This window comes from Periophthalmus magnuspinnatus, chromosome 16 (assembly GCF_009829125.3).
Source record: "Periophthalmus magnuspinnatus isolate fPerMag1 chromosome 16, fPerMag1.2.pri, whole genome shotgun sequence".
In the NCBI taxonomy this organism is placed as follows: Eukaryota; Metazoa; Chordata; class Actinopteri; order Gobiiformes; family Gobiidae; genus Periophthalmus; species Periophthalmus magnuspinnatus.
This window is the reverse complement of record NC_047141.1, coordinates 4,990,861-5,008,619: the sequence shown is the minus strand read 5'-3', so window position 1 is coordinate 5,008,619 and position 17,759 is coordinate 4,990,861. Positions and strand designations below refer to the sequence as shown.

General features: G+C 42.1%; 1 protein-coding gene across 1 annotated transcript; it reads right to left on the bottom strand.

Annotated features, from left to right (window-relative positions):
• Positions 1–3,218: 3,218 nt before the first annotated feature.
• On the bottom strand, positions 3,219–16,653 carry LOC117383538 (synaptic vesicle glycoprotein 2A-like). The gene is made up of 12 exons (XM_033980734.2): positions 16,024–16,653; positions 14,400–14,580; positions 13,345–13,496; positions 12,479–12,612; positions 11,517–11,606; positions 10,070–10,177; positions 8,803–8,891; positions 7,843–8,007; positions 7,474–7,607; positions 6,608–6,814; positions 5,593–5,752; positions 3,219–3,823 (listed from the first exon to the last, which is right to left on the bottom strand). The coding sequence occupies exons 1-12, from the start codon at positions 16,607–16,609 to the stop codon at positions 3,640–3,642; spliced, it is 2,190 nt and encodes a 729-aa protein (XP_033836625.1). The 5' UTR covers positions 16,610–16,653; the 3' UTR covers positions 3,219–3,639.
• Positions 16,654–17,759: the final 1,106 nt, after the last annotated feature.

The window sequence follows — 17,759 nt, the reverse complement described above, 5'->3', positions numbered from 1 at the left end:
AAATATGATGCAAGACGTGTGGAATTATGCAGCAAAGGAAAAAAACTCAGGGTCAAGAAATGCCGCTAGTGCAAACCAGGGTCAAAGCAAAAGGGTAAAGAATCTAAAACATGTTTGGACTTATTTTACTACTTTCCACATGTGTCCTTCATAGTTTTGATGTTTCAGTGAGAATCTACAGTGTGAATAATCATGGAAATAAAGAAGAAACATAATGAAAAAGTGTGTCCAAACTTTGACTGGTCGTGTAATACTATTATGATTATTATTATTATCATCTCAAACTTCAAATAGAACAGCCTTCCTCTCGTGATCTGGAAATAGTAAATATCTGGTAATGGCACTTAAACGTTATAACTGTGCTGTGCCTACTAAAATGCGTCATGCTTTGTAGATTGTAAATAGGCCTACCACGATATTCTGACCTGTGGAGTCTTAATATGACCTGTACTATTTACATTATAAGACAGAATTCAGCTTGTGCTACACTGGTCCCACTGTGCTCCAGTCTGACATGGGAGTGGGGACTTATCAAAAACTACCGTCCCAAGTTCAAATCAGCGTTTTTGGCAATTCTCCTGACATTTCATATATGGCACATTTACAGATGAGGCTTGAAGGTCCTGTCTGATGGACATGAGTGAGAAGCAGAGTGTCCCTCCTGAGCCGCCGTACATCAGTGCACCCACAGGTGTCTCTATGGCTGCTATCCTAATGTGGCAGTTCAAATAAGAAATACTGACAGACTCTTGGCAGTGGGGTCTCACGTGTGGTTTTGTTCAACAGCAGTGGTGGATGAAGTACTTGATTGTGTTACTTAAGTAAAAGTGCAGATAGAGGAGTAGAAAGTTACTCAAGTAAAAGTATCACATGAAAAAAAAATCGACTTAAGTAAAAATATTTAAGTACCTGTTTAAAACGTACTTTAAGAGTAAAAAGTAAAAGTATTTCATGCATTAGTTAAATGTAGTTTAGTATCCAGTTTAACATCGACTTAAGTAGAATTTTTAGGTATCTGTACTTTACTTAAGTATAGTACTTTACTACTTGTACTTCATTACCTTCTGCCACTGTTCAACAGTAATTATAACAGTAAAAGTTCCAGAGGTGGGTAGAGTAACCACAAACTGTACTCAAGTAAGAGTTACATTACTTCAAAATAATATTACTCAGGAAGAATAAAGTAGTGGTCCAAGAGATAACTATAAAAAGTAAAAAGTATTTAGGAAAGAGTAAAGAGAGGGACTGTCAGGACATCATCTCATTTATAATTTGAAGTTAACCACAAGAGTACTATTACTTAAATATAAATATTACTCAAATAGGAGTAAAACTATACTGCAAGAAATTACTCTGAAAAGTAAAGTTTCTTCAAAAAGTTACTCAAGTACATGTACTACCCACCTCTGCAAAGTTATAATTAGCAGAAGTTATAAAATTGTCAATACACAAATAGCACATTAAAAGCTATAAAAACAGACTTTGTTCTAAATGAGACAAACATCACAAGTCTGTTTCCACAGAATGAGACAGGGAACACACGGCCAGCGGCTCCAGTGTCTGCTCATGACAACACTTCAAGTTTATACTGAAACCACATGGGTTTCAGTCTAGTTCTGGTGACGTGAAGGTAAAGTTATGTGAGAACTTGAAGCTCCTATATTACACAAAATGGACTCTGTGAACTTTAATCCATGTTATAACACTGTTACCTCATCACAAACACACCTGGAGTTGAGTTTTATTTGATTCACACATGTTTGAGTAACATCTCCAAAGCTTAAAATGCTCTATTTCACTTTGTGATGTCATGAGGTGGTAGTTTTCACCTTAACTCCAGCTCTTTTTGTGATGAGGAAACAACATTATAACATAGATCAGAAAACAGTGTAATATGGGCCCTTTAAGTACAGCCACAGACGGTTGAGCTGATGAGTGGGCCCACGAGATGCACTCCAGCTGACACACTTTAGTATGAACCAACAAACCCTAACCTCTCAGAAATGTTACGTAGTGCATCTTTAAATGTCAACAGTGATGGGAAGTAACGACATAATGTACCCAAAATACATCTTGTGAATACTAATTTTGAGTAACTGTATTCTGGTACAGTTACTTCTTAATATCAAAGGAATGCTAGGAAGTACTTGATCTGTGTGTGTGTGTGGGGTGTGTGTGGGTGTGTGTGTGTGCGTTTGTGTGATTTTTCTCTAATTAAACATAAATAAATGCAGAACAAACAGTGCAACAAAAATCCAGTTGTTTGCAATAATATGTCATGTTTTTCCACACTATAACATAACGCAACTCAGTGTAAAAGTATTCAGAGTATTCAGACTGCAGTACTCTGACTAGACCATGTACCGGAATATGTTACAAAATACATTTTAATTTGGGTATTCAGTATTCTGTAACTAAACACATTTTCAACATATTCTTCCCATCACTGCTAATAAATGGAAACATGTTTTTGTTTTGTTTTTTTTGTTTTTTTTATTAATCTAACCTTTTTAAAGCCATTAAATGTAAGCAGCAGAAGACCTGTATTAAAACAAGTCCTAACAGAACACGAGAGGTGTGGTGGTCAGCTGGAGCGCAGTGTGAACAGGCCTGTAGCAACCCACAATGTAAGAACAACCCACAATGTAAGAACAACCCACAATGTAATAAAGGCCCATAATGTAATAAGTCAGTGTCCATGTAGATTCAAACCAGGTCTATAACAGGACTATTCCATGTCTAATCTAGTGCTAAACCAGGTATAAAAGTGGACTACATCATTTCCACTGTAGAACAAGAAACGACCCAACGGAGGACAACTCTAAAGTAGATAAACCCACAAACTGAAGAGCCGTCTGAATGAGCTTGTTCCACAGTTTGAGGAAAAACACTGTAATAAGCCGTAGAGTCGTAGAGTGTAGACGTTTCAGTTCTGGTCAGATTACTCGTGGACGCTGCCTTATATCTGTCTGAAGTGAGGAGCTAACTAACACCAAAGCTAACACACCTTTTCGTCTTCACTCCTACGACGTTTTGCCCAGTTGACAGATTTTACTTTTGGCTTTTACTAAGGATCGGACCTGGACGACTGATAACATAATCACAACTGAAAGACGTGATTATGTTATGGGCCTGTTATTGCATTACGGGCTTTTTACAATTAAACTCGGCCAACGTGATTACATTATTGGCTGTTATTACATCATCGGTTGCTACTTAGGCCGCTGGTTCATATGAGGAAAGACGATTCAACTGTCTTTCCGCGGTGATGCTCAACATTTCCGGTGAGGACGGAATGTTGGAGACATTCACTTGGACAGACTGCTACGGATGTACAGCTGGGACAGAACACATGGCGAAGGTAGTAAAGGGAACACACTCCGATTGTGCCGTTATTCAACAGTCAAAACAAACCTGGAATGTTCTAACGTCTAGTACATGGCAGTCAGGACTTGGGGAAACTTGGGGACGGAGACACATCAAAAATGCTTCGAGTCAGAGGTCATTTTTGAATGTAGGTCACTTGAGTCACTGTGCTGCTTCATCCAGCTCAAATGAACGATGAGTGGTTATTGCATGGCTGTTATGGAGTGTTCATTCACAGTGTGCCCAGCCCGTCAGCGGGGTCCGGGGGGCACACTATTTGAGCACCTGGCCCCTGGTTTCTGGGAGTTTGAGAGCCAGAAAGCTGCCGGCGGCCAGAGCTCCAGAGGCGAACAGGATGGGCACAGCTTTGGTGATGCCCACGAAGGAGGTGAAGATACTGATGCCCAGGACCGCCGCCAGCTTACACAGAGCGTTCAGGAACCCAAAGGCCGTGGTTCTGAAAGTATACAATCAATAAAGGTGAGGTTATCTACAAAAACACAATGTGGTAACTTGACATAGAGATACGGGGAGTCCATAAAGTCTCTTGTTCTATTGTACTCTGCATTCTACAGCAAGATGGTGGCACCACACTGGGGTCTGTACGTTCACAAGTTCTTCAAACAAACATCTCCAGACCGTTGGATAGGAAGAGATGGACCAATTCCATGGCCACCACATTCACCAGATATCACACCTCTGGATTTATTTCTATTAAAGATATCGTGTGTCGAACAAAGATATGGGACATTACAGAATTAAAGCAAAAGATACAGATGTGATTGAAACTTTGAGGCTCTGCTACAGCGAACATGGCAAGAAATCCTGATGTTCTCCGTGCGACTAATGGTGCTCATAGAGAGGTGGATTAAATGATGTAAAAACTTTGGAAACCACTGAGTACAACGGAACAAGTCTGATTAAGATGTCTTATCAGTTGCCTTTGTAGTAATTGTTTTAAGTTGTAAAGAGACTTAATGGACACCCTGTTCATTCATTTATGTTTACATTTTAGACACATATGGAAGACATCAAATATATGGTGCAAGATGTATGGAATTATGTAGCAAATACAAAATAAATAAATATGTTTTTATTTTAGATTCAAATTCTTCAAAGTGTCCATTCTTTACTTTGCTCACAGAGCTGCAAACCCTTGGGCTTCTTTCACTGAGCTTCATGATGAAGTCTCCTGTGATGGTTTTCACTTCACAGCTGCGGCATGTCAGGGTCAAGAAATGCCAAAAGTGCAAAGCAGTGATCAAAGTAAAGGATGGCTATTAAAAAAAAAAATCTAAAATTCTTCAGTCAGAATTTACAGCGTGAATAATCAAGGAAATAAAGAAGAAACATAAATGAAGAAGTGTGTCCAAACTTTTGACTGATCCAGGCTGTTATTGTGAACGTGACATCACAGACTGGATGAAGAAGTGGACTAAATGAGTGTGACGTCATCCATAGTGGCTCCAGTAAAATGAAGCTCATCGAGGCTAGAGCAGTTATAGGGCAGATTTGGAGCCGAATTCCATATTTGGAATTCCCACCATGAGTATCATAGTAACCAAAGAGCGAGGCTGTTGAAGGTAATGTCCCTTCCCCCCTGCACCGCTGGTTTGGCGCTTAGCAACGCTGTCAATCAAACTTGTTACTAACGCTAGCAGGAGCGCCTTTGAGGATAGAAGGCAGCTGTCTCTTGTTAATGTTCATATCTTGATTTACAGACACAATGAGGTACCAGGATCATGTAGCCCGGATTATTAGACCAAAATGAGTCTGACAGCAGCAGTTACAGAGAGAGGGGCCACAGATTTCTAATGTAAAGTGAATTGGAGCCAAAGGAGTCAGAAGTGCGCCCATGATCACTTCCCATTTGGAACGTGGCAGCTAGCAGGTTAGCTATGTCCATTTATACATACAGTCCATGCCTGACATAAAAGCAATTCATTTTAATGCAGTTCAAGACTTGGATCTCAAAATAGCAACCAGTCCTTTCATATTAAGGGCTTCAAGATTAATGGCAATCAAATCAAGATTACAATTTGAAGTGATACAATTGCTAAATCGCCATGGCTAAAATCTTTGAAGTACCATAATTTCCTCCAGAAACTCCAAAACTGCTAACCCTGTAGCTTAGATCTGTACAAACATGTTCTGAAATGTGATGTTAGTTTGTCCGTTCAGATTTCAGTCTTTTGTCAGTACCATGGTCCGGTGAGTGGGGCCTACCTCTTATCTGAGGGGTACAGCTCCACGGTCAGGACGTCCAGAGAGTTCCAGGAGGCGATGCTGATGCCTCCGAAGAGACAGAGCAGAGCGATCATGGCCGACTCGCTGTTCCCGAAGGAGAGTAGGAAACAGCTGACACACGAGATCACACTGGAGCCCGCTGTGTGGTACAAAACAGCAGGTCAGCAACCAGCCCGTATAAGACTGTGGGGCCTATCCTAACCAGCCCGCATGAGACTGTGAGGCCTATCCTAACCAGCCCGCATGAGACTGTGGGTCCTATCCTACCCAGCCCGTATGAGACTGTGGGGCCTATCCTAACCAGCCCGTATGAGACTGTGGGGCCTATCCTACCCAGCCCGTACGAGACTGTGGGGCCTATCCTAACCAGCCTACATAGAATTGCGGAGCCTACCTACTTCCCTATACATGCAACTATAGCGCTTACCTAACTAGCCTATATATGGAACTTTGGGGCTTAACCTGGCCAGCCTACGTGAAATTTTGGGGCCTACCTAACCCCCCTTATACATACAACTATGGAACCTGTCCTAACCAGCCTACGTAGAATTGTAGGGCCTATTCTAACCAGCCTATAAATGAAACTGTGGGAACTATCCTAACTAGCCTACATAGAGCTGTGGCACCTACCTAAACAACCTATACATTGAACATTAGACCTACCTAATCAGCCTATACATAAGACTGTGGGGCCTACCTAACTAGCCTACATGGAACTGTGTTATCCACCTAAGCTATCTACATGGAACTTCGGGTGCCTACCTAACCTTCCTTTACATACAACTGTGGGACCTGTCCTAACCAGCCTATAGAATTGCGGGGCCTACCTCACCAGCCTACACGGAACTGTGGTGACTACACTAAAAAGCCTGGATGGAACTGTGGCACTTTCTAACCAGCCTATACATGGAACTGTGAGGCCTATTCAAACCATCCTACATATAAAGATTGTGGGACCTGTCCTACCCACTCTACATAGGACGGTGTCACCTACCTAACATCCGCAGGCGTCCTATCTTGTCCATGAGCAGTGCAGACACGATGTTCCCCGGCAGCACAGCCAGAGTCCCCAAGAAACTGACGAAGTACACCATGTAAGCGTTATTATCGTCCCCCACGTCGCTGAGCAGGCAGCCCTCCTTGTTGTGCATGAAGGTGCTGTTGACCAGTTTACTATTGATGAGACGGTACTTGAACAGATCTGGAGCAAGACACAAACACAGAAACATACAGACAGTGAAGAACACAAAACCAACTACCTCTAAAGTGCTTTTGACATGTTCATATATATTTATTTTTTTCTAATTATGAGACAACATCTATTTTTGAGCTTTCTACCATGTTATAAAGTTGTTCCCTCATCAAAAACATGTCTGAAGAGGTTTTAGACGTCACCCATTTATGTTTGAGTAATTTAGCGATCTCTCCTGGGTCCTATTTGAACGCTCCTTGACGGTATGATTCTGTGCGATGCTCAGGCCTATGTCTCCCATGCTCCCACACGACAATTCTCATAAATATACAAAAAAACAAGATATAAAACTGTACACTTGACAAACTTGATGTGATTTGCAGTAGTTTCATTAGGGGGAGTGACTTAGCATGGAGAGCAAAAGGAAGGGAGACTCAGAGTGTTAAAAATGAAGGTGAAACTTATAAAACATGCTACTATGTTGTTTTCCATGTAATACCCCAGAATATACCCCCTCTTGAGTGTTAAGAAGAGTAAACCAAGCATATGAGAAATTCCAATTTAAAGTGGTCAGCCAAAAAAAAGGTTGAAGACTCCTGCTTAAACTGGTGCCATCCTTGAGTAAACGTGGAACCGTGATGGAGGTGTAGGTGTGGCTAAGTGCTGACCTGTGTTGTAGAACAGCGTGGCAATGAACGTGCAATTCTTGAAGAAGGTGTTACTGGAGGTGACGTCCTCAAAATAACACTCCTCGAACAATGAGTCTTCAAACACCATAGACTTCATCTTCAGATTCACAAACCTGCAGATAGAGAACAGGTCAGCCCGCTCACTAAGCCTAAGGAACTGTAAGAACCACAAGGAATCCTAAGGAGCCTTGAGGAAACCTAAGGAGATATGATGAACACTAGGGAGCCCTGAGGAACCTTAAGGAACCCCAAGAAACACTGAGGAACCGTAAGGAGCCCTGAAGAATACTGAGGAACTCTGAAGAGTACTAAGGAGCCCTGAGGAACCCTAAGGAGGCTGACACACACTTGTCATTGAAGTACGCTCCCTGACGGTGGATCTGGTTCTCCAGGGTAAAGTTGAAGGTCACATGCTCCACCTTCTCCTTCATGAAGACCTTGGTGCGGGAGGCGTAGTCTTGCTTCTGGAGGTACTTGATCATGTCGGGGAACCACACTGTCAGGCCGTAGTAACTGCACAGAATAACACAAGAAAACATTAAGACACGGGCAACATAACGTCATTTTGTTGCCCTCGTGAAAAATCTGATCGGCAATTTTTGTTCTAAATGTATCAGTACTATTTTAGACATATTTTATATATCTTTTGTATTTAAAACCTCACTTTATTTGAAATTTTCATGACAAGTTTAAAGAGAGGGTATTAATGCAAACTTTTTATAAATCTTTCTACCGTGTTCTAACGTTGTTCCCTCATCAAAAACATTCCTGATGAGGTTTTTAGATGTCATCCATGCATGTTTGAGTAATCTAGCGATCTCTCCATAATTCAAACCCTCTTTATGATTAGCAGTACGAGCCTGTACGAGGGCAGGATACAATATAATACACTACAACTTCACAAACCTGATACGATGTGCAGTGGTTTTATTAGGGAAACACATGCTGATCGTGTTGTGATAGCGCTCTGAAGGGGGGGTAACTTAGAGTGGGGAGCAAGAGGAGGGGGAACTCAGAGCGTTACAAGCGAAAAATGGATGTTATTATAGATTTATATATGTTGTTTTTGGTGAATATAGCATTTTCAGAACAATAAAAGGTAACGCGGCGACCTAAATATGTTACGTGTTTGTAGTTAATATTCCCTTTCTCTGTGTTATTATTTCTTTCTCACTTTACCGCAGCTGCTCCTGTGCTAATCCTTCTGTTCTGACTGTGTGTGAGAGATATTTGCGCTCTGATACTATCGTTTTCTACGTGTCCTGTCCTGACAGAGAAGCGATGAGTCTGCAGCAGAAACGTGCCCACCTGAAGGACATGGAAAACCACACCGCCATCATCATGTAGGTGGTGCGGCGGTACTCCGGAGAGAACACCGCTTGGAAGTTTTCCCACACCTGAAACACAGCAGAGTAGTGAGACCCCTGCTGGTGGAATGCCTGCATGACGCATACGCAGTAACTTTTGGGAAGGGTCATTTAAAGGTCCTATGTTACGCATTTTTTCCTCATTTTTGTTGTGTTTTGTTTCATCTACACACGTTTAACACACAAACCCTGCAGCTCCACCTTGTGATGTAATTTGGTAATACAGGAAGTGCTCCGCTGTGCTTTTAAACTCAATACACTTTCATTAGAATCATTTGGATAATTTCAGCCATGGATGTGTTAACTTAAAAACTACCACTACATGACATCACAAGGTGGAACGGAGCATTTGCGCTTTGGGGATGTAACAATACCAAAAACATTGTGATATCGTATCATCAAAAGCCTCACAGTATTATCGTGGGCCGTGACAATATATCCAATTATAAGTCTATTTGCTGTTAAAAAAAACAGAGGGAACTACATAGACCATGATCCTTTGCTTTGTTTCAGTGCAAACTACATGAAGAAACAACTGAATCAAAGGCATTTCAAAAGGAAAAAGTGGCATATTCGCAATTTACCTAGCCTCAACAAAATATCACAATAAATATCATACTGTGAGATGCATATTACAGTGAAAATATTGTATTGAGAGATTTGGATATCGTTATATCCCTAGTATTTGTTCAACTTTTTCAGTTACCGCACTATTCCCAAGATATTCCCAAGTTGTTACTGTGCTGTTTTAGCTGTATTACTTTATTAAACTTTAGCCTTTGACTTACTTCCTGATTGAGAACATACCAGCCACATCGTTTGCTCCAGTTTTTTGTGCTCTAGATGATTAAATACCAGCTTAAAATATCTACTTTAAAGGTCCTATATTGCACAAATGGATTCTTGTGAGTTCAAAATGCTCTGTTCCACCTTGTGATTGTTTTTACCCTTAATTCAACTGTTACATACTGCGATACACTAGAACAGCCATAACTTGTCACCCTTAAAGAATGTGATGACGTTTCAAAGAGGCTGAAACACTATCTGTAGCTTCAAAGTCAAAGAAAATTCCGAGGTTAATTCTAGTGAAGGCGTATGGCGTTTAAAAACACAGTGCAGCGCTTTATGTATCATAGATGTCATAGATTATAACTCGAGCAGACACAAGCACAATGAATCTGCTTTAAGTTCGTGAGCATGTTTAATACCTGATGGAAAAGTGCTGTGAGTTTGATCCTCCACTTGTCGTACCAGGGCGCTCCATCTCCCATGTCCACCAGCTCGTCCCGGGGCTTCACAGTCTTTATGGTGGTCACCTGACATGAGAGTTTACATTCATATTCTCATGCATATAACTTTACCCTGCAATCCAGATCGGAAAAAAACATATATAGGGGGCAATTTAGAGCCAGGACTTCCAAACGTGAATATTAGAGCAACCAAAGAGAGAAGAGAGAATACGGAGCGAGGCTGGTGAAGGTAACACTCCTACCCGCCCACGCCGCTGATTTAGCAGAGAGCGGGCGCTGTTAATCAAACCTGCTCCTAACACTACTGGGAATGACCTCAGCGAAAGATTGGTGTGTTATTAACGTTCATATCTTTACAGAGAAAATAGCAAAACCCCAGGATCATGAATAGTGGGTTAGTACGAACATTTTAAGACCAAAATAACGAGTCTGACAGCAGCAGTTACAGAGAGAGGACACTGTTTTTCAATAGAAAGTGAATTGGAGTGGATGGAGCCGAAGTGCACCCATGATCACTTCCTATTTGGAATGTGGCAGCTAGCAGGTTAGCTATGTCCATTTATATATACAGTGTATGGTTTAAAAAATACACATATAATAATAATAATAATAATAATAATAATAATAATAATAATGATAATAATGATGATGATAATAATAATAATAATAATAATAATAATAACAATAATAATGATAACAACAATAATAATGATAATAATAATAATAATAATAATAATAATAATAATAATAATAATAATAATAATAATAATAATAATAATAATAATAATAATACATTGAGCAATTCGGCTATAAGTAAACTAGTTTTATGTTTTTTCCTACTCCCCTTGAGACCCACCGCTATGGACATGTGTTATTAAAGGTGTGGATCTATTTCTTTCAAATGTCATTTTTTGAGGTCACGAAAAAATAACAAAATCTACAAAAAAAACAAAACAAACATTTGTAGTATTTAAAATAGGGACACGATCTCATGCCACAAGATCCCACAACATGATGCACTTTTTTCCATTTGTTTACATTTGAATTGGAGTTACTGAGTTCTTATAGTTCCAAAAAAAAGTGCTAAAATGACAACACATTTATAAATCATCATTATAAAATAAAAAATTCCGAGGCCAAAAATGTATAACTAAATTGCACAATTCATATACTACAAAATCCACACAACCAAACTCAAACAGCGCCTTGTGCACATGAGCCAGGACGGCCTCATATCTGTTTATAGACCCGTAAACAGATTTGCTTTGGTTACAATCCTGCATATTTACAGATACATGATTTTGCATTATCTTAGTTAAATATGCACTTTTATAAACAGATACAAACACAAATCTAAAGTGATAACAGTTGGAGTTGCCCCGTGTCCCAGTGCAAATGGACTCACAGAGAAGACGCGCTCAGGATACCCCTTGGCCCTCATGTTAGTGTCATGGACTTGCTTCAGGATCATCCATGCCTCATCGTGTTTCCCATTCTGCATTGACAACAAAACAACAACAACAACAACAATGGTTACAACACTGTGTTTGCCCCTGGGGAGAGTGAGAGAGGGGGGGGGGGGCTAAAGAGGAGGGTGAGGGGGGTGGAGGGATGGGGTCTGGAGGGCTAAAAGAGAGAGAGAAGACGGAGGAGGGGCGAGGACTGGAGGGGTAAAGAGGAGTGTGCGGAGGGAGGAGGGGCGGGGTCTTCGGGGCTAAAAGTGAGAGAGAGAGAGGAGGAGTCTGGAGGACTAAAGAGGAGAGTGAGGGGGGAGGAGTCTGGAGGATGAAAGGGGAGAGTGAGGGGGGAGGAGTCTGGAGGATGAAAGGGGAGAGTGAGGGGGGAGGAGTCTGGAGGATGAAAGGGGAGAATGAGGGGGGAGGAGTCTGGAGGACTAAAGAGGAGAATGAGGGGGAGGAGTCTGGAGGACTAAAGAGGAGAATGAGGGGGAGGAGTCTAGAGGACTAAAGAGGAAAATGAGGGGGGAGGAGTCTGGAGGACTAAAGAGGAGAATGAGGGGGGAGGAGTCTGGAGGACTAAAGGGCAAAGTGGGGGGGGGGGGGGGTCTAGAGGACTGCACAAGGGAGAGGGGAGCATGATTTGATGAACACTGTATATTTATTATCTTAAAAAAACACCGCGTAACTTTTTGTTGGCAGCACATCACCTGCGTAAAAATAAAGTTCTAACTATACTTAGACAGAATATTCTCGAGTGGTAATACGTGCGTTGTGTCTCTAAATACTAAATACATCTTCATAGTATTTTTCCCAACACTGGTGGCAGTAGCAGCACCACAACTGTCCACCCATGTTTTGCCCCAGCCTCTGTTGTGACGTAGTGTTCCTGCTGAGTGTTGGGGCTGACCTCCAGGAAGAAGCGTGGACTCTCTGGCATGGTGGTCAGGGCGGAGATAGCGGCCACAGAGGGGAAGGCACACACCAGCACAAAGACCCTCCAGCTGTGGAACTGGTACGCGGAGCCCATCTGGAAGCTCCAGCCTGACGGGGCACAGGAGGAGCACGGGCGGAGGTCACACATCAGAGCAATAACGCACAACAGTATAACGTGCAAAGTGTTTAGTGCAGAAAATGGCTTGGTAAATATGTAAATCCTGTATTTTATGAGCTGAAGGTTATGCTTTACAACACCTTGTTTCTGACGTGTTTGTTTTATAGTCACGATGTGCGGTGATGGTGATGGTGGATTTGGGTAAGCCAGTTTTGATACGTTAAAGAGAGGGTATTAAGCAAAATCTACTTTTTGGAGCTTTCTTCCATATTATAACATTGTTCCCTCATCAAAAAAATGCCAGGTTTTAGATGTGATCCATGTATGTCTGAGTAATCTTGCAATTTCTCCTGCACTCGTCACACGCTCCTTGCAGTTAGCAGTATAATTCTGTCCAAAGCTCCGCCCACAAGCCTACATCACCCATGCTCCCACACGACAATTCTCCGCAAATATACAAGAACATAATACAAACCTGATGTGATGTGCTGTGGTTTCCGTTTGTAATAAGGGGGAGTGACTTAGCACAAGGAGCAAAGGGGGAGCATCAAAATCAAAAATGAAACTAATACATTTGAATAAATTGCTTTTGGTGAATTTAAACGTGGTGATCTAGACATATTATGTGTTAGCAGTTAATACCCCACAAAAGTAAAGTTCCTCTCTTTAAGGACAGGAGCACAGAGTACGTTGGAGCAGTAGGAGGGGGGAGCAGAACTCACCGTAGTGTGGGATGATTGCCCAGGCCATGGCTGATGCATAGATGCCTCCGATCATCCAGAACATGCAGAGCCAGCTCAGATGCTCCCCTCGCTTCTCCTGGGCCAGGAACTCCGAATAGTAAGAGAAGACTATGGGAATGGATCCGCCAATGCTAAAACCAGAGTAGTGTTGAGTTACTTCTAAGGTTATCAAAAGTATCAACAATCAGATACTAATCGACACTAAAAACGTCACATTCACAGGACAGAAATGAACCTGAGCCGTATCTTTCATAAGTATAAGACACATAGACTCGTACACACCCATGGACCACTATGAACCTACTGGACACTGAGGGATTACACAGATATAAGACACATGGGAATATGAAAGAAAGAATAGATAATGTATAAGAATCGGTGTTGAGTATTGAATCTATTCCTTATTATCAAAATTGAGTTCAAAATTTTAGCATCGTGACACTAGTTGCTGTTCCACCACCACTCAAAAATGTGGACACACCTTCTCATTCAATGTTTTTTACTTTATGTTTATTACTTTATACACTGATACAAACCAAAGACAACAAATGTATAAAGCTGCAGACACTTTCCTCAACAACCTTCAAGATGAACTTACCTGAAATGGTTTTTACTTCACAGGTGCCTTGTTAAGATTTATGTCTGTTTATTCCCTCAGTCATCCAGGTAGGGTCCAAAGTAAAAGAAAATTTAACTTTGTCAACTAGACAAATGTTTTAGAGTGAAGCAGGGGGTGTTAATTTAAAGCCTTTATGGATGCAATTTCAGGAAACTTCATCATGAACCTCACTGAGAAAAGGACAAAGGTTTGCAGCGACATTGACAAAGCAAAGATGGATATTTGTATCTTCACTACACAATTAACTACATCTTACTTCATATATTTGCTGTCTTCTTTGTGTATATAAAATGCAGAAAGAATATTGAATGAGATGGTGTATCCAAACTTTTGACTTTTTGACTGGTGTTGAACAAAAAAATCGATTTAGTAATTACTGTGAGAGGCATAAGTGTGTCCAAACAGGAGATCTCACCCGACTCCCGAGAGCAGTCGGCAGAACAGGAAGGAGCTGTAGCCCTGCACGAACGACGAGAAGAAGGCGAACACGCTGTTGATGGACAGAGAGATGAGGAGCGTCTGTCTTCGGCCAATCCTGTCCGCCAGCCCGCCCCACACAAACGCTCCAACCATCATGCCCAGGTACACGATGAGCCCTGCACACACATACACATCATGTACACAATGGGCCCTGCGCACACACAATCACCCTCAGCACAGGGTCAACCCCAGATCCTAACAGTATCTTGTGTTGTTGTGCTCTTGTGTAAGACACTTGACATGCCTGTTAGGGGCGGACCATTTGGGAAAAATGTCTAATTGCATTTTTTCTCACAAGCAATTTTGATTTATAAAGTTATAAGCCTGATCTCGTCTGATCTCAGAAGCTCAGTGGGGCTGGGTCTGATTAGTGCTTGGATGGTGCCACAGTGGGACGTCAGGGGCAAAAACTGTTGTGTCCTCAGGTAAGACACTTCACCCTCATTCTGTAGTATAAATGTGGAGTGTGTGTGTTGGTGGTAGCTGGAGGAGCTGAAGATTAGTAGTCTTCCATTAGTCTGCCCCTGGGCAGCTGTGGCTACAGAAGTACCTAACCACTGTGCAGTGAATGAATACTGCTCTGTAAGGCGCTTTGGGTGTTTTGAAAGGTCCTATATAATAGTACATGGTTAAATGAATGAAGAATTGACAAGAAACTGAAATATGACATGACAGACTTATCAGATATATCCACTTATACAAAGAATCAAATAAAATATTGTATTGTTTGGGAGGCGACATTATGCCACTTATTTTTTATTTTATTTTTTTATGATACCAAAGACCCCCTAGAAACATGTCCCTTCCTGGTTCTGAAGCAGAGAGGGGAGGGGGAGTGCTGGTGCATGAGCATGAGTCAGGACTGTTATGTAAGAGCAGAGCTGCTGGTCACAGTCAAACAGGGGACTCAGCAGTGTCAAAACTCCACAGCCTCTTTACTGGAGAAAACTGCATTTGTTTAGTTTGTCCAAAGTAACAAGAAAAAACTAAACAGGTGGAAGGTTATGGTTTTCTTTGTGAGTAAGACACATCAAAGTGGAGCAGTGGCACTAGGAGGAGGAGGTAAACAGCTGCACATGTGCGTTTAGGCTCATATAAATGTGTGAAATATCAGTATGATCACACATGTACATTTACTTGTTACTAGATGTAGGATGATGTAGACTCATTGAGTTTGTACAGCAGGTGCTGCTCTCCCTCTAACCCTCTCCCTCTGGTGTATTACAGTGAGAAATGGCAAAACAATAATTTTCTTCAAGTTAGTTAATAATATTGATTTGATCACAATTCATTTACACATTGTATTTCCATTGCCTTAAAAAGGTATATAAAGTCATCTGCTCCCTCTGAAAGGTCACACTGTAAATGGTCAAATTCAGCTGTCAGTAACTCAGAGGCTGGCCAACAGGAGGAGGGAGAAGGCGTCTGCCTTTGAGCGGACAGCTGCATTCAACAGAGTGAACCATGAGGGTGCGACCAAAACAGCAGATCATCACAGGGATAAGATCATGATTCAACTGTATCACCATATCGCCCAGGGGTTCGTGTGAACTACTTACCCAGCATGCCCTTGTTGGGCTCAGAAAGACACATATCCTTCTCTGCGAAGGGAAGCACGAAGCCCACCACAAAGATCTCCACTCCATCTGCCATGAGGGCCAGCCCCAGGCAGAAGTACAGGGTCCACTGGAACTTGCCGTGTCCACACTCCTGGAGGATGGTCTCGTACTGCTCTGCCAGCTCCTCCTGGTCCTTCCTACGCTCTCCCTCTGCCAAAGCCAGGTCCCTGTAGGTCTGTGGGGGCCCGTCCAGCCCGGGGCCCTTCCCTTCTGCCCGAGGAATGCCCTGGTATTCTCCTTCGTAGATCTCATCCTCTTCATCGTGACCCTCGGTGGAGTCGCTGTGCGCATCCTCGTCTCCACGGCTGTCACTGCGGTAGTACCCTGCATCTCCGCTCACACCGTAGTCATCATCATCGTCCTCTTCCTCAAAACGCTTGTAGGAACGTCGCGTGTACTCATCCGCCATCCGGTCCACGCCCCGTCCCACCTTCTTCCCCACCTGCTTCTTGGCCACCTTGGCGATGTCCTTGGCTCCGCGGATGAATTCCGAGCGGCCGTCCCTGTAGCGGTTGTCGTCCTCCATGTCGGCTGCTCACCGGTTCTCTCAGAGGCTCAGGAGATCAGGAGACGCCCAGGCACTGTGTGAGGGCAGACAGCTCCTCTCCACTACACGGCTCCAAGGGTCTGGGGGTCTGTCCAGAGAACACACATGGGGGATCAATAGTAATACACATGCACAGATTTGTCATTATGTGATAAATTATATTGTATATGTTATAACGGTTAATATTTTTGTGCCTATGTGCACAGGGAGCAGATGCAAAGAGATGATGACTATGCTCAACAGGCAGAGTCATCAGCTCCAGTGTAAGGGCAGTTTGAGTAATTGGTAATATCCCTAAGGACAAAAGTGTCCCTTCTCTATGTCCTGCCGCCTGGGCATCACTGTTAGCATCCAGGGGGAACCAAATGTATTCATTGCCTTTTGTAGATTTTACTATTGTGAATTTTGCTGACATTTTGTTTTTTTCACATATGTGTCTTATATTTCAGTGCACACTCTCTAAATCCAGGCTCTTACCCAAACTGGTTCCTTTGATTTATTCAGCGTTGGCGTTAGAAAAATGCAACAGTTGAATGCTGGTTTTACTCCCAGGCAGGTTGATTTATCCTTCAGTATATGAGAGCTGGAACTATATATTTTGGCCTCAGTGTTCATGACGTGAGTACTTTTATTTTGCAAAAGTGAGGAGACTTAAGGTTTTTTTACTGTAATATGATAAGATTTCAGCTGGAGGGTTGAATTTGTCCTTTTTATCTCTAAGTCTTGGTACATTCTGCTGTTTATTCGTTGCAGCTCATGTCTTTTAATGAAACAGTCTATTTTAAAATGGTTTATTGACATGATCTGACATATCCAAATGAAGTGTCACCATAGACTCGTATTTAGTAATAACTCTGTTCTTGCTGGAAGTGAAAGAACCAACTGTTCAACACTATGCCATTCATTTATTCAATGCAGAGCACACTGTGAAATATAGACTATACACTACTCCACGCAAGTACAGTTTCATGAAAAAGTTCCTCTGAGTAACTTAGCCTTGCTTCGAGCTGGAGAAGTGTGGTTAGGCTTGAGAAAAAAGTGACTGCATGGTCATTACACAAGGCCTATATATTACTGTCTGCAGATGTTACAAAATCAAACACAAAGACTGAAAGACTCGTGTCCTCCT

Bases quoted from the DNA above. Each gene is read 5' to 3' on its own strand.
- LOC117383538 (XM_033980734.2), bottom strand. From the start codon at position 16,609: ATGGAGGACGACAACCGCTACAGGGACGGCCGCTCGGAATTCATCCGC. The intron at 12,613-13,344 runs GTGAGTTCTGCT...GTGCCCCGTCAG, and splicing joins GGCAATCATCCCACACTACG to GCTGGAGCTTCCAGATGGGC. The intron at 11,607-12,478 runs GTCAGCCCCAAC...TTGTCAATGCAG, and splicing joins GTCCACGCTTCTTCCTGGAG to AATGGGAAACACGATGAGGC.